General features: G+C 34.4%; 1 protein-coding gene across 2 annotated transcripts in view; it reads left to right on the forward strand.

Annotated features, from left to right (window-relative positions):
* LOC136025845 (sphingosine-1-phosphate lyase-like) overlaps positions 1 to 17,370 on the forward strand; it is a 55,442-nt gene that overhangs the window by 9,601 nt on the left and 28,471 nt on the right. For both annotated transcript variants that reach the window (XM_065701861.1, XM_065701862.1), the window contains exon 2: positions 11,713 to 12,391. In XM_065701861.1, coding sequence (XP_065557933.1) covers positions 11,821 to 12,391 — 571 coding nt within the window. In that variant the 5' untranslated portion in view covers positions 11,713 to 11,820. The remainder of the gene's footprint in view (positions 1 to 11,712; positions 12,392 to 17,370) is intronic.

A 17,370-nucleotide genomic window follows, 5' to 3' on the forward strand; every position in this document is an offset into this window, starting at 1 on the left:
GATTATTCTTATCCATCATATATTTATATTCTAGTTGACTTAAAAACAAGTCAGCTATAAATGGGCTGGCATTCCCCCCCCCACGGGAATTCCGACGATTTGCTTGTACAAATCACCACCAAATCTTATATAAGTATTGTATAAAACAAATTCTAATAACTCAAAAATCATATCCAAGCTGTAACATCTCAAGTTAACTGTGGTATTAAAGCAATTTGTCCATATAGCTTTTTTATTATAAGTGTCTATTTTTAAGAACCTTTTACTAGATAAGAGGAAAGATTTCTTGAAAACAGTTTTTAAATTATCTAACACTACATTAAGTGATAAATTAGTATACATTGTCGCAAAATCGAAAGACTCAATTCTTTTAGCTGAAACCATTGTTAAAGACTCTATCACCTGCAGTGAATTATTAACACTCCAATATGGATTAAAATACGAAAACTTTTTAATACCAGAACAATAGGTTTTAAGTTTATTTACAATTTCCTTTAAAATTAAAGAGAGGTCAGTAGCAGCAATGCGGGTTGGACATTTAGCTGCTCCAGCAATAAACCGTGGTTTAGGGGGATTCTTATGAAATTTTACAGTCCAATATAGGAAAGGGATTTTTTTTATCATTGTCATTTATTTTAATATTAAAATTTTTAAAAAGTATTTCTTCAGTCTTTTCAAATAAATTCTCATCCTCTAAATTTACCTTTTCGTAAACATTAGTTGTGCATAACTCCCTTTTTAAGATATCACAATACAGCTTCTGACAAATTATGGCAAAATTATTATTAGCTTTATCCACTGGCACAATTACAAATTCATTCTGTAGATTAGCAATTGCTTATTTAATCTTCGCATTATAAAATAATGATTTAGTGTTACTATTTTTTAAATTAGAATATATTTTATTTCTTATTCTACTAATAATTAAATTCTTCCAACTTTGCTTACTGTATGAGATTTATGTTAATGTGACAGTGGTAATCTGGCAAATCTCTATTTTGCATATGATGTTATTTTCAACGTTCAGCTCTTCACTATACTGAAAATTAGTCAAGATAGGTTAAGGGTGCTTTCAGGAATGCACCCCAGAACCTGATAGTGTTTCGCCAGTCGGCAGGTGTTTTCAAACTCCTAGCTCTGCTCCTTCAGTATTTTCAAGTCTTAGGAGAATGCATATAAAACAGGTGTTGCAAAATCATTTACATGGGAAAAACCCCTAAGATTTGTCCGAGTCTAATTCTCCTTGATGGAATAAAGAGGATTTTAGTCTATGCTTTTACAATTTATTTATTTTCTTGTAAGTCAAGATTTATGTATAGGACATAAAACACTTCCCCTGGACCTCATTAGTGCTTTAGTTTTTAGTTTAGTTTTTTAGTTTTTGAAACTTTTGCTTTTAGAGTACTAAGTTTTCCCAGAGTCATCAAAGGTCACGGCTGATTAAGGAAGGGAAAGAGGTGAAGATAGATAATTGAAAAGATCTTTCTAGGGGCTAATCCAGATCCTCGCTTTTTTCCTGAAAGTTACATTGGCCTAACTTGACTGCTTTTGAGATATCAAAATTCCCTAAATGCGGGATTTCCTATGTACTACTACATCCAATGCTTGAAAAACAGTTTTGAAAATAAGTCCCATCAAACAGTTCGTGGTAACGAACTGTAGTAAGGAGTGACCCAGCTCAATAGTAAACGAAACTCTAAAAAACGGAATTTTGATACTAAAAGATACATCAAAAGAATTGGATTTTCATGCTTATTTTATATATATATATATATATATATATATATATATATATATATATATATATATATATATATATATATATATATATATATGTATATATATATATATATATATATATATATATATATATATATATATATATATATATATATATATATATATATATATATATATATATATATATATATATATATATATATATATATATATATATAGGTTTCATCAAATGTAGTCTTTGTCATCAAAAGTTATGAGCCTGAGAAAATTTGCCTTATTTTGGAAAATAGGGGGAAACACCCCCTAAAAGTCGCAGAATCTTAACGAAAATTACACCATCGCATTCAGCGTATCAGAGAACCCTATTGCAAAAATTTCAGCTCCTATCTACAAAAAATGTGGAATTTCGTATTTTTTGCCAGAAGACAGATCATGGGTGTGTGTTTATTTGTTTTTTTTCCCAGGGGTCATCGTATCGACCAAGTGGTCCTAGAATGTCACAAGAGGGCTCATTGTAACGTAAATGAAAAGTTACAGTGCCCTTTTTAAGTGACCAAAAAATTGGAGGTCCCCTAGGCCCCCTCCCACGCTCATTTTTTGCCCAAAGTCAACGGATCAAAATTTTGAGATAGCCATTTTGTTCAGCATAGTCAAAAACCATAATAACTATGTCTTTGGGGATGACTTACTCCCCCACAGTCCACGGGGGGGGGGCTGCAAGTTACAAACTTTGACCATTGTTTGCATACAGTAATGGTTATTGATAAGTGTACAGACGTTTTCAGGGGTATTTTTTTTGGTTTGGGGGGAGGGGGCCATATGTTAGGATCTTTCCTTGGAGGAATATGTTATGGGGGAAGAGAAATTCAATGATAAGGGCGCAGGGTTTTCTAGCATTACTATAAAAAAACAATGAAAAAATAAATCTGAAATTTTTTTTCAATTGAAAGTAAGGAGTAGCATTAAAACTTAAAACGAAAAGAGATTATTACGCATATGAGGGATTCTTCTCCTCCTAAATACCTCGCTCTTTATGCTAAAGTATCTTTAGTAATTTCAACTATTTATTCTACGGCCTTTCTGATTCAGGGGTCATTCTTAAAGAATTAGGACAAAACTTAAGCTTTAGTGTAAAGAGCGAGGTATTAACGAGGGGATGAACCCCCTCATATACATAATAAAAATATAAGCATATAGAAGTTTGTCACGTAAGTTAATTCTTAAGTTACTTATATTTTTTACTAATAAAAACGTTCGTTAAAAATTAAAAATTCTAGTTGCCTTTTTAAGTAACCGAAAAATTGGAGGGCAGCTAGACCTCCTTCCCCACCCCTTATTTCTCAAAATCGTCTGATCAAAATTAAGAGAAAGCCATTTAGCCAAAAAAAGAATTAATATGCAAATTTCTTTTTAAAAATTTATGTGCAGAGAGCCAAAAACATGCTTTGATTCAAAAACGTTCAGAAATTAAATTACAAAAAATTAGTCTTTTTAACTGAAAGTAAGGAGCGACATTAAAACTTAAAACGAACAGAAATTACTCCGTGTATGAAAGGGGCTGTTCCCTTCTCAACGCCCTGCTCTTTACGCTAAAGTTTTTTACTGTTTAATAAAGTAGAATTGAGAGAAAGAGTCAAATTTTAGCGTATAGAGCGGGACGTTGAGAAGGGAACAGCCCCTTTCATACACGGAGTAATTTCTGTTCGTTTTAAGTTTTAATGTCGCTCCTTACTTTCAGTTAAAAAACTAGTTTTTGTTTATTTAATCCTGGTAGGCATGGACATTGACACATTTATTATCCCACTTGACATAGCAATAAGAAACAGTGATACTTAGTTGTTTGCAAAGTACATAAGAATTGCACAATCACAAACTACAATTAAGTTGTGCTGTTAAACAAACCCGTGAAAAGGAAACAAAAGAACGCTAATACCGCTTTGTGCGGCAGTAAACTTGTTTTAACTTTAATTTTTAAACTTGTTTTAACTCTCTCTTCTGGTTAGTGTGTTTGGGGGAAGGATGAACCTATGTTTTGAGCTACTTAGAATGTATTGTCAAAATTTGATTATAAGGTTTTGGGGGCACTTGTGGAGTGATTCGAGTCCTAGAAATTCAAGGGCCTTTTGGTAGGAAGTATAGCTTTCTCCCATCATAAGTTTACAAGGATGTTTTTGTATGGCCTTAATATCTTGGCTCAACTGGGCATCTGGGCACCGAATATAACATGCATTTTCTGGTGCAGATAGAACATAGTTCATCTATGCCAGTTTCACTGACTTCCCCTTGAAACCAAACTCTTTCTTTGTAATAAGTGATCGAAGGGCAGCGTAGCCTTTGCGAACAAGTTTTATATGGCTGTTAAATGTTCAATCAGCTGAGAAAGTAACACGTTGTACCTTTTTACTGTTCACAGGTTGGGAGAGGGGTATTGGCTCTTGGGAATCAGACTTTAGAGGGTGGAATTTCATTATCTTTCACTTCATTTCATTGAAAGTAAGACTTGCTAGATCACAATCAGTACGAAAGATGCTCGTAATGTTAGAGTCAAATTTTGGTAAAAATCTAGTTCAGGTACTTTTGTTTATTGGAAAGTTGTTAGACTAGATCCGTGATTCCCAGTGTGAGGCACCAGTGGGGCATAACAACATTTTGGCTCGTCATGGGTAGAATGTACGTTATTTGACTGACCATATTCTAGAGCCTTAATTTATAATTGAATAAAACAAACAAGTTTTTTCAACTGAAAGCAAGGATCAATATTAAAAATTAAAACGAACAGAAATTATTACGTATATGAAGGGAGTTGCCCGCTCCTCAACACCTCGCTCTTTACGCTAAAGTTTGAATTTCTTCCTAATTCTTTGAGAAGGACTCCTGAAACACAAAGATCGTTTAATTAGAACAATAAGAATTTTTTTAAGTGTTCAAGAAATTTAGCGTAAAGAGCGAGGCGTTGAGGAGGGTAAAACCACCTTCATATACGTAATAATTTCTTTTCATTTTAAGTTTTAATGTTGCTCCTTTCCTTCAGTTGAGAAAAAAACTTTTTTTTTCGTATTTTATTTCTGATCGTTTTTCAAATAATGCTGGGAAATCCAGCACCTCCTCAATGAAAAATTCCCTTCCCAAATCAAAAATTCCTCCATGGAAAGATCCTCCCACGCTCCCCCTTGACCCCACCCCACCATAAAACTTCCCTGGAAAAGTCTGTGTACTTCGCAATAACCAATACTATATACAAACAACGGGCAAGGTTCATAAATTGTAGCCCTTCCCCCAGTGACTGTGGGGGGGGGGAGTTAAGACATCCTCAAAGACGCAGTTATTACATATTTTAACTATGCTGGACAAAATGGCTATCTCAAAATCTTGATCTTTTACAAAGTGGCTACCTCAAAATTTGTATCCTCTCCCGATATTCTAATATTACTATTTCAATATTTAATGATGTGAATTAATATAGGATAGGCTTGCCAAAACTTTGGAAATTTTGGAAACATTCATTTACGGATTCTTTATCCATCTGCACGCGTACTATAATATAATAATGAATCGTTTATTTATTTTGCAAAAGCAGCTTTTACCCAAAAAACAATATTTTAATAACATTGTACCTTTATTTTCGAAATAAAATATGTCCAATTGGGGCTTGAATCCAGGACCCTGTCATTAAGAGTCTTATTAATAACATCCTCTATTGACTGGGCTAACAGGACTGCCTATGTAAAGAGTGAAGTGGGCTCTATGTATTAGTTTCTTCATTGAGGCACTTCGTGTGAAACAAGTTGCTGTAGGAACTTCGGAGGGGGCTCTTTCGATTGGAAATTAGTAGTTCTAGTGACTTAAGAGTCAAAAGTGAATGGCGGGCAATCAGCTTCTCTCACTCTATGTCCCTTATTCCTCCAAAGATATGTGGTAGGAGTTTTGAAATATCCATTTTCTTCAGCATATTTGAAAGGTACAATAACTAAGCTATAACTCTGGAGATGACCATCCCCCACAACCCATGGGGCTGGGCTGTAAGTTATGCTATTTGTCCATTGTTTACATATATTATTTGTTATTGGGAAACGGGGGCATGTTTGATCCTTGGTGTCCAGAAAGGATAAGGTTATAAGGATGAAGCTTTCAGAAAACGTTTAGAGGAATGTTGAGCTAATCAAAACACACTATGTGCATGCAGATTGTCAAAAGAGTATATCTCAGGAACAGCTTAGGGTATTTAGTTTGAACTTTTCGAGAATGACAAGGGGGAAGGTTGATTAGCCAAAAAGCAATACGTGCTGTTACTGCTACAACTACTAAGGCCAGATCGACTAGGTGCGGGGCCCGATAAGAAGTTTTTTGTGGAGCCCTCTCTATAAATCAAATATTTACGTAAAATTCAAGTTTAGTGTATATATAGTACCGGGAAACCAACGGCTATGTGGCAGGCTCTTATATGTTTATTCTAATTGTCCCTTGTCTTCTATCCGAGCCTGTTGCGCCATTGAAGAAACAAGTTGATTTAAATCATCCTCCACTTTTCGTATTTTCAAGGAACCTTTAGCATAGATGTTTGTGTCTCGCAATATTTCTTCCAAGAGATCCATTGGTTTACGAGAGATCCCATACTTTAAGTATGGGAGGTGTTAGTTAGTTCTTTAACACCTTCATCAAGGTCTAAGAAGTGCATTTGGACATATGAATGTGGTTTAAAATAAATTTCAGGTGTCTGATGGATGTGGTGCAAAAATCATTTTGTGATAAATTTGTCCAGGAATTTTGAAGCTGAAAACATTACGACTATTGATAGTCCGATCGTCGCTTGCGTTGAGTAAAATTAAAGCAAAACACGAGTTTAAGTTTTATAGTTGTTTGTGGAGCTGTTTAGAGAGGAAGTGATGTTTTAGATTAGGCCAAACCAATGCATTTGGAAATTGTGGAGATGACAATGCAATTCGACCAAGCAGGTAGAATCCTCCGAATGAATCACCTTTGTTGGCTTCTTTTCCTGCAGGAAAATGGAGGACTGTACAGTGAATACATTCAACATCGAAGGATCCCAGTGACTTGTAAACACTTGTAACACAAAGTAACTCTTGCGTAGTTGACGGCATCTTTGTAGGTTTAAAGATTTTTGCGCCACAGTTTTTCAGCGTCGAAGATTGCGGTTACGTTGTTATTCTAACGTAGTATTTTTTCTTCTTCATTTTCATTTTTGACTTGTTCTGATTTTCGCTGTCGCTTGTTTTCTAACAGCACACTTCTTTGTTCATCAATTTCATTTGTGACACGTTCTGATACTCGCTTTCGTATTTTTGCCAAAAATACAATTCTTTGTTCTTCACTTTCATTGTGACACGTTCTGATTCCCGCTGTTGCTTGTGATTCTTGCTGTCACTTATCTTTTAACTTCATATTTCTTTGTTTTCACTGTCGTATATCCTCTAACCACATATTTATTTATTTTTATTTTTATTTTTGAAACGATTTAATCCTCATTGTCGTATGTCTTGTAACCTCATATTTTTTTTTGTTCTTCATGTTCGTTTTTGAATTGTTGTAATTCTCGCTACCACTTATCTCTTAATCACATGTTTCTTTCTTCTGAAATTTCGTATTTGACTCGTAGTAATTGTTGTTTTTTGCAAGTATTCCAACTTCATACTTCTTTGTTCTTCATTTTCGTTTATCATTGCTTAAGACATTTTTTCTATTCCCTTTGCCTTAGCCACTCGAATTGGTCTTGTCTCTTTTGATAGTCTAGGTCAGGGCTTCTTAAACTATGGGTCGCGACCCCATTTGGGGTCGCGTAGCAAAATTATGGGGCCGCGAGTGATAAGAATGCGATTTAACAAAAAATGATTTTTAACTTGTAAAATTACTGTTATAAAGAAAAATAACAATCATCGGAGATAAATATATCGTAAAATCTTCTGGTTTGGAAAGACTGTTTATACCAGCATTTCTATTCCGATCATTATAATATTTTTTATAAATTTATTATGAATGAGAAGAAGTTATAGAAATTTATAAAAAAAAATGTCGATTTATTTTGTCAATCTCTTAAAACCGAAATAATCCTGATAAATATTATCAACAAAATTTCTAAGCATTATTTTGAAGAAACTATATAAAAATTTCGTGTTATTTTCATTTAGCCATTTTGTGATTGTGAACGAACTTCATGTTATTCCGAATTAGTCAGTTTAACCCTTTCGCGACCGACGGGACCTTACAGTCCCGGCATATAAAAATCCTCTGGGCGCTTCTTAATTGATTAACAGCACCAGAATTGAACGATGTGCTTCAGGATGCTGTTAAGGTCATAAATTGTATTAAGAGCCATGCCCTTAACAATCGCTTATTTTCAAATCTCTGTAAGGATACGGATTCCAACTACACAACTTTGTTATTACATGTAGAAGTAAGATGGTTGTCAAGAGGTCAAAGTTTAAAAAGATTATTATTTTTAAAGGACGAGATCGAAATATTTTGAACTGAACGAAAATGTGAATTTGCTGGTTTTTTTCAAAATGACTTGTGGCTATCCAAGCTGTGTTATTTGTCAGATATTTTTGCGAAGTTAAACGATCTTAGCTTGTCTCTTCAAAGAAAAAATTGCGATATATTTACTTCAAACGACAAAATTTGAAGTTTTATTAAAAAGATCAGCATTTGGAAAAATAGGGTCCAAAAAAATTCGTTCGAAATGTTTTCCAGTGTCGACAATTTTGTAATTGGGAAAATTCATCGTAAAACTTTTATTGCAAAAACTATTGTAGATCACTTAAAAGCACTAGAAATACAGTTCCGGACATATTTTATTTTAAATATTGATTTACAAAAAATAGTTTGGATTCAAAAGCCGTTTTGGATTGGCTCATCCGCTACTTAAAGCTCAAGAGGAATTTGCTGAGCTTTCGTGTGACTCAAACTTAAAACTACAATTCCAATAAAAAGCCCTTGACTGAATTCTGGATCGGAACTAGAACTGAATTTCCCACAATCACTGATATTGCGTTAAATGTACTTCTGCCATTCAGCACCACATATTTATGTGGAGTTACTTTCTCAGCTTTAACACACATTAAATCCCAATATCGTTCAGCGATAAAAAATGTTGAAGAGGTCTTACGTCCAGCAGTTTCAAACATTACACAAAGATTTGATTTGTTATGCAATAAAAATAGGCACATCCATCTCATTAAATTTTTAAAGTAAACTTTAATTTAATATTTACCACGCAACTACTTGGATATATTCGAGAGAATTAAGACGGTCAGAATCCACTTTTGTTTTGAAACTATATTAAAAACATTTCTATAACATTTTGTGCAAATTTCAATTTTAGATTTTTATATGTTTCAAAACGGATTCTAAATTTATATATTTTCATATGCATATGTATATTGTTACCTAATAAATATATCATCAAAAAATATTAATTTATTTTTCTTTTATATTTGTTGGGGTCGCTAAGAAACTCGCAATCATAAATGGGGTCGGGAATTACAAAAGTTTAAGAAGCCCTGGTCTAGGTTATTCGATTTCACCCCTACATTTACATTCCGCAGGTCGTTCTCTTGATCTTACCTTACTTGATGGCCAAGTTTGTTCATTTTGAGCTTACGTTTATGTAATTTTTTTGTCCTCATATTGAGCTTACGTCGTTTATGTTTTGTCCTCTAGATATCATTAAACTGCTGAAAATGCTTTTGAAATTCGTATCACCAAATATGAATACATGAATTTGCATATTTCTAACTTTTTGAAAATCTAATTTCCTTGCGTCTTCACTTTCAATCAACATAATCGCTAAACTAAATAATCTATCCTGATTCATTCTTGATACGAGATAGCTTTTAGTTGGTTTTATCCTGGAAAACGATCTGTCTCCCAAACAACGATTTCTTGAACTGTCAAGAATATTTCACAATTTCGAAAAAAATGGTTCATTTTAATGGCAGCGCGGGGCCCTTTCAAACACGGGGTCCGATTGGGCCCAATCGCCCTTTATCCGGCCCTGACTACTACTACTAACTGCAACTGCAGCAACACCAAATACTACTACCGCTGATATTGCTGCTACTGCTCCAACTACTACTTCTACTGCGAATATGTTAAGGCTAAGGTTATTAGGGTGAAATTTTCAGGGAATGCATAGGGGAAAGTTGAACTAAATCAAAACAAACTATGCGCATTCCGGTTGTCAAAAGGGTGTATCAAATTATTTCAGGATCGGTTTAGAGTATTATGTTGAAACTATCAGGGCATGACGAGGGGGATGTTCAACTGACCAAAGGGCAATACGTGGACTGCTGTTGCTAATGCTTCTGCTACAACTGCTACTGTTACTGCAATGGGTAAAGAGTCCTACAATGGTTTTGAACTAAAGATAAAGAGCTACATTAAGTCAAAGATGAGTAGAAATGAAATAAAATGATTATTCAAGCGTAAAAATACCATAGTCGTAAACAAATGTATTTTATAAAATAAATTTTTTGAGAGCCCTTTGAGGGGGGTATAGGACGTTATTTTTTTGTATATGCTGTGCTTTAAAACTTATATATTTCATGAAAATAAGTATATTGTCTTACTTTGAAGCCATTTTCACCACTTAAATTCCCATATTTTTGAAAAGTGAAAACAGAGGAAGTTTTTTCTTACCAATAACTATCCAATATCTGTATTACTGCTTAAAAGTGAAATGGAACAAAAATCCCCTATAAAAAAGATTTGGTGAACATCCAGGTGAAACCTTTGGAGAGTTATTGTTCCTGGATTTTATCATTTCTTTTTGGCCGGAAAATCTGTCTCGGCTTTTATACTGAAGGATATCAAAATAATAAAATATTATACAATTGTGACTTTCTACACAAAATCCCTTTAAATCTTTCTTGTCCTTTTGTATTTAAAAAAACGAAATTATTGAATGAAGAACTAAAGGAAGAATTCGTTAGATTTTTCAGCTTCTTGAAATGAAAGCAAAATCTTGTAATAACTTCTGAGCTTAAAGGAAAATAGCAAAATAAGATTTTTCAACCATCTTTCGCCTTTGACAAAGGTGCATCAGATATAACCCAGAATGCATCCAGGACAAACCTATGCACATGCATGAGGAACAAAAGCACTGAGGTCTTAATGAACTTCAGCAGAGAGAACTGTTTCTCTGCTGTGGCACTGGAGTGAGGCAGGGATATCAATATTTTCATGAACATGGGGAGGGTCAAGAACAAAGAATTTCCACTGCCTTCCTTAAAAACCACTGAAAAGAACCAAAATTGCTTAGCTTCTAGCTTGGTGTTTTTCTGAACTCATGATCAACATGTGGAAGCATTTTCCACTTGGTTCTGATCTAATCTTCTTCGAAATTTAAAGTTACAGAAAATCTACTGTGCACCAAAGCAATAGAGGAAATCCTACCAGAAATAGAATGAAACTGAAATTAGAGAATAAAGAAAGTTCACGCTTTTTCCATTGAAATTGCTCTCAAGGGCACTCCCTCAGGGACATTAAAAAAGGGGCCAAAAATTGCACTTATTTTTGCATTTGACCCCCCTCCTCAATCTTTATTATCTTACAATTTTGTTTTACTTTTACTTTTATTTTCTTCTTATCGGTTTTATTCAGGAAATTTCAATTTATTTAATTATATTTCACTATTTAAAAATATATGGAAAAAACTAGCTACTAAAATCGATGTTAAAAACACAAATACTACACTTACTAAATATTGTCTGTTGCCTTTTTTAGTCTATTCTGTAGGTTTGAGTCACTTATGACTTTTCGTCGCTTCCTTTTGTTTTTAATTTTCATTACTGCGTTGGTTTCGAATTTTATTATTATTATGTCAGACCAGCCTGTAAACGTTTGACTTTTTGTTACTTCTTTTTTATTTTACTCTTTATATTTATGCCACTTCTGAATTTTACTACCATTAGACCAGTCTGTAAAACGTCATATTAATTATCTTTTATCTTTTTTCAGATTGTTTTTTTTTCATGAAGTCGAGTTTATCATATAAATTTGTTTGAAGTTTGGATTGAAAATACTCTATTTTTAATCTCTTATCTCCAATCAAAGAGTCCAAATAATATGGAGAATGTTTTTAGTCTTTTTGCTTTAACATCTGTGATAGCAACAATTTTAACTTTAACTTCTCCCATGGCTCACACAGAGATATTGGAGGTTATCTCCAAAGTGCGAAACGTAGCTAATGAAGGGCTGAAAGGGATCGAACCAGTTCTTTTAGTGTCAGCTTCAGTTGCTGCCAGCATTGGAGCACTATGGCTTCTAGATGTAATATATCAAGACGAGCCGTTAACATCACGAACAAAAAGATTTATCTTCACGCTTGTCAAGAAAATTCCTCAAGTCAAAGCTAAAATTAAGGAGGAAACTATGAAAGCTAAGGAAAGTATTGAGGAAGAGATGAATGCTTGTTGTAAGGAACTCCCCCAAAGATTGTCACTACCTGAGGAGGGGCTGGGTACTGAAGGTGCAATCGCAGAAGCTACTAAATACTTGAAGGTCATCGGTTATGACTGGGAGAAAGGTTGCCTTTCTGGTACTGTCTATAATCATTCAGAAGAACTGTCAAAGCTTGCAGAGAAAGTGTATGGTCTATCTGCCTATTCTAATCCTTTGCATCCTGATGTGTTTCCAGGTAAGTGGAGTTTTTTTACTTTTTGAGGTGTATAGGTTGGCGAACTGGGGCCACTAGTCTCGTTCGCGAAACGCATGATTCCCGCGTTTTGGACCATGTGTGGAAGAAATGATTTTGAAATTACCTGTTGAAATTGGAACTGCGAGTTTCACAGAATTTTTTTTTTTTTTTTTTTTTTTTTTTTTTTTTTTTTTTTTTTTTTTTTTTTTTTTTTTTTTTTTTTGAGGGAGAGATGAACATGGTTTTTCTTGGTTAATCATGGTTGCCTGTTTTTTTGTTGTTTTTTTTTTTAACATGATCTTGCTTCAAAAATGGAAGAAACACTCACTTCGGCAATAGCACTTTTTAGTTTGGAGTGATCTGAATAAGCAGGTGGTGCTAAGTGCATTCCCTCGGAAAATAAGTGCGTTCCAGCTCAATACAACATTAAAACATTTCGACACATGAAACTCTGCATAGGCATTTCAATAAACAACTCAACTAAGGAAACATGACAGTCACCTTTATGCAGACAGCTAGACATGACGAAAATTCTATACAGGCTACTTAATTCAGTCTTGTCAATCTATAACAGCTCAACAGACCGAAAACTCCACCTATTTATTTCGGCATAGTTCTCGTCTCAAAACAGAACAGAAAAAACGGAAAAAAGCAAGTCAACATTAAGAATTTCAGTGTTTTTGGGAAATGGTGAAACAAAACACACACACACTCACACACAAAAATAATGATAATAGTTCAATCTTATTCATGGCAATCAGATTAACCTTTCTGGAATCAGATTTAGCTAGAGACTAAGGATTTGCCATTTTTGTGACCTGGTTTTCTTCTTGTGCCTACGGTATATAAAACTACTGACTGTAGTTAGTCATGTAAGATGATGTCTCTTGATCAACGGGTCAACAAGGTTCCTATCAGTTTTTCTGTGTAGCAACTTGCCAAAGGTATATCCCAGTCAACTAAATAGGTTACTGGATTTTTTTTTCACTCTTGCCTCGTAATCGTTTTGGTGAACCCTTGTTATAATTATGTTAACGGCCCGTGCCTTAAATATAACTTTTTTCATATTAGGGTCACTTTGGCTTAGACCTGCGGTTGCAAATGTCAAGCCAGTCGGGAAAAAATTGGCCCTTTTTTGGGCTCCTTTTTTGGGAATCCCAATGTCCCAATATAATTTGATTTTGAACTGAGGCTCCTATGGCTGAGGAACTTACACCCTTTTTACCCTTTGTTTGGACTCCAATTTCAAGGGAGCCCGTTTGTTCTTTTTATGTGTTAAGGATCGTCTTGATCCGAGAAATTAAGGAGTTCAAAGGGCTTAAAGACTCTATTTAAGTTGGGTATTTTAAGGCTCCCCTTGGCTAAGAACAAGTTTCAAATCAATTGAAACAACAATTTGTTTGACCCCTTTCTATTTTTTTGGTACATAAGGGTCCCCTTAGCCCAGAGACTCATTGCTCTAAGTTTCAAATTGGCCTGGAACAAAAAAATTTGCCCATTTTTGTATCGTTTGACACCCCTCTCTACCCTTGCAATAAAAATTGGTCGTTTCTTTGGCTCAGGGAACGATCCTTAGAAGTTTCCAGTCAACCGCAAAACCAAGGTCAAGCATGCCCGCCTTTTTTCTATTATAAAACCTATCTATAAACAATGGGGCGTTTGTAAAGTTTAGGGCTCTTTCATTTAGGTCCTCTCATTTTCGCCGTTTCATTTGGTACTGATTGGGCTTCCTCATCCCCAAAAGCATATTTATTGGACGTGTCGACTATATTTTTAAAATATCTTTTTTAAATTTTGATGCAACGCTATGGGGGCTATGGGACGAAAAAATAACGAGAGTTGGCTCTTCGCCTTAGGATTGCTCTGACCCTTCAAAAGAGCACTAGACAATTCAGTATTGAATCGAATGAACCTCCTTTCAAGTTTTTATGACCACCCCTTCCATGCGACGTGGTCATGGGAAACCATATTTCATGGGAGACAGTTGGCTCTTTACTAAGTCAACGCCTGTGCAGTTACTCGGAAATTTTAAGTCCATCAGTTTACTATCATTTAAAAATCCATCATTTTGCAGTGCTTCATAATATAGACACTGAGATTTGACTCATTACTGATTACCACTTTGCCACAAATTTCTTGGGCTCTAAAAAAAAAAATACAGTAAATTCAACAGGAAATCCCAATATTCTGCCAGTATTTACATCCTACCTTGCTTTTTGCCAATAAAAAACGAAGGAAAAACAAATATGTATAAAAGCAAATAATCAAATGCTTGTAGGTTAAACAAATTGAAGAAATTCTCCCCTTAAAAAAAAGCTTTTTTATACTACAAAAAAAGAAGAAAAACTTTAAATGAAGCAAACAAAATTATTGTTCACCATCTTTTGCAGATATATATTGATTGACCCAATCATTCGTTGTACTCCTGTGACACTGTTCTATTGGCTTCCACGATTTTCTTAAGTCTGGTATTTACACAGGGGGAGGTGGGTAAAGGCATTCAATCTATAGCCCCCCCCCCAAAAAAAGTAAAAAATTGTAATCTTCGTAAATAATTTCTTGCATTTTTTTGTGGTTCATTGTTTTTTGCTTTTTCTTGAAATTTGTTTTAAAACCATATTAAATAAAGTTTTTTGAAATGAAAGTAAGGAGCGACATTAAAACTTAAAACGAACAGAAATTACTCCGTATATGAAAGGGGCTTTTCCTCCTCGATGCCCCGCTCTTTACGCTAAATTTTTTTATTGTTTTAAAAAGTAGAGTTGCGAGAAAGAAACAAACTTTAGCGCAAGGAGCGGAGTGTTGAGGAGGAAAAGCCCCTTTCATATACGGAGCCCTCTTGCGACATTCTAGGACCACTTGGTCGATAAGATGACCCCTGGAAAAAAAATAAAAAAAAACACGCACCCGTTATCTGTCTTCTGGCAAAAATACGAAATCTCACATTTTTGTAGATTGGACCTTGAAATTATTTCTATAGGATTCTCTGTTACGCTGAACGCGATGGTGTGATTTTCGTTAAGATCCTATGACTTTTAGGGGGTGTTCCCCCTATTTTCCAAAATAAGGCAAATTTTCTCAGGCTCGTAACTTTTGATGACAAAGACTAAATTTGATGAAACTTATATATTTAAAATCAGCATAAAAATCCGATTCTTTTTATATATCTTTTAGCATCGAAATTCCGTTTTTTTAGAGTTTCGTTTACTATTCGAACTGTTACCACGAACTGTTTGAAAAATAATAGAGGCCAGCTTAAAAAAATGCCTTTAATCAGGTGCAGCTTTTAAATTTTGAAATCAGGTTACTGTTTCAAAAATTTAGCGCAATAATGGTAAAATTTATATTATTATTATTTTACTTGACCATACAAAAAGCAAAGCAAGCAGTGGACTGAAGTCATAAAATTACAACCGTGATTTCAAAATAATGACTTCTGATAAATAGCGAAATTTGATCGTCAAATTGTATGGATTTGTTCTTTTTTTGTATCAAATGTTCGAAAACGAAGTTTTTCTTACGAAGGTAAAGAGCAAATTTGAGACTTAAAACATAGAAAAATTATTATTTCACAGATTACATTATATATATATATATATAAAATTGTCCATGGGGAAAACAATCCGTATTCAGATCTATACCTCATTATTCTAATGATTGCCCTTGAGTTTTGTAGATGGGGATTGCTAATCGAACATTCCCTGTCCCCGTCGTCATTTATATATCCCCCTGTGCCCCCGGCATCCCCGTTGTAGTTGTGTTCCTGTGTCCCAGTCGTCATTTATATTTCCAGTATCCTGGTGGTCATTTGTGTCCCGGTCTGTAATTTATCTTTGAGTGTCCCGGTCGTCATTTATATCTCCCGGTCGTTATTTGTGTCCCAGTGTCCCAGTCTGTAATTTCTGTTTGAGTGTCACGGTCGTCATTTATATTCCCTGTGTCCCGGCTTTTAGTTTTCTTTTTTTCCTTTATTTTTCAGTTTTTTTCCTTTTTTTAGTTTTTTTTTTTCTTTTTCAGTTTTTAGTTTTTTTATTAGTTTTTAGTTGTTTTTTTTAGTTTTTTTTTAGTTTTTTTCTTTTTTAGTTTTTAGTTTTTTACCTTTTTTTAGTTTTTTTTTAGTTTTTTAGCTTTTTTAGTTTTTTTAGTATTTTCTTTTTAGTTTTTTTTGTAGTTTTTACCTTTTTTAGTTTTTTTCTTCTTGTGTATTAATGCTAAAGCCAAGGTTCGAACCTGGAACCTTTCGGACCTAGAACCTGGAACATAACGCTTTACCAACTCAGCTACTTCGGCTTGAATACATTCGTTTTGAGCAGCTTCCTCGGCTGTTGCCATTGTAGGTTCTTCAGTCATTTTACAATTAGAAATTTCTCTTTCAACGATCTTCTTACAATTAAAAATTTGTCTTTGAACGATTTTCCTAAATACCTGTGTCCTGGTCGTCATTTATATTCCCTGTGTCCCGGTCGTCATTTGTGTCCCGGTATCCCAGTCTGTAATTTCTCTTTGAGTGTCCTGGTCGTCATTTATATTCCCTCTGTTCCGGTCTTCATTTGTGTCCCGGTCTGTAATTTCTCTTTGAGTGTTTTTTCTTTTTAGTTTTTTTTTTAGTTTTTTACCTTTTTTCTTTTTTCAGGTTCCTTTTTCTTCTTTATTTTTCAGCGTCACTATGAAATACATATCGCCGAACCTTTGTTTTTTTAACTAAAATCTGGTAGGCATTTATGACCTTATCCAAGTCAAAATCCCAAACCCAATCATCATCGCTATCGTTTTCAGTTTTGATATGTTTTGACTCTCGCTGTCCAGGTGGATTTTCACCTAACTGCGCGGTTTTGCGTTCTTTAGCCGCAAGCCTGTTTTCTTGCTTACTTTCTCTATCAGCCGACAGCCTGTTTTCTTGCTGTTCTTGTGATTCCTCGGCACGCTTTCTTTTCTTACTTTCTCTATCAGCCGCAAGTTTTTTGGCATAGACTCTTTGA

This window comes from Artemia franciscana, chromosome 4, assembly GCF_032884065.1.
Source record: "Artemia franciscana chromosome 4, ASM3288406v1, whole genome shotgun sequence".
Lineage (NCBI taxonomy): Eukaryota > Metazoa > Arthropoda > Branchiopoda > Anostraca > Artemiidae > Artemia > Artemia franciscana.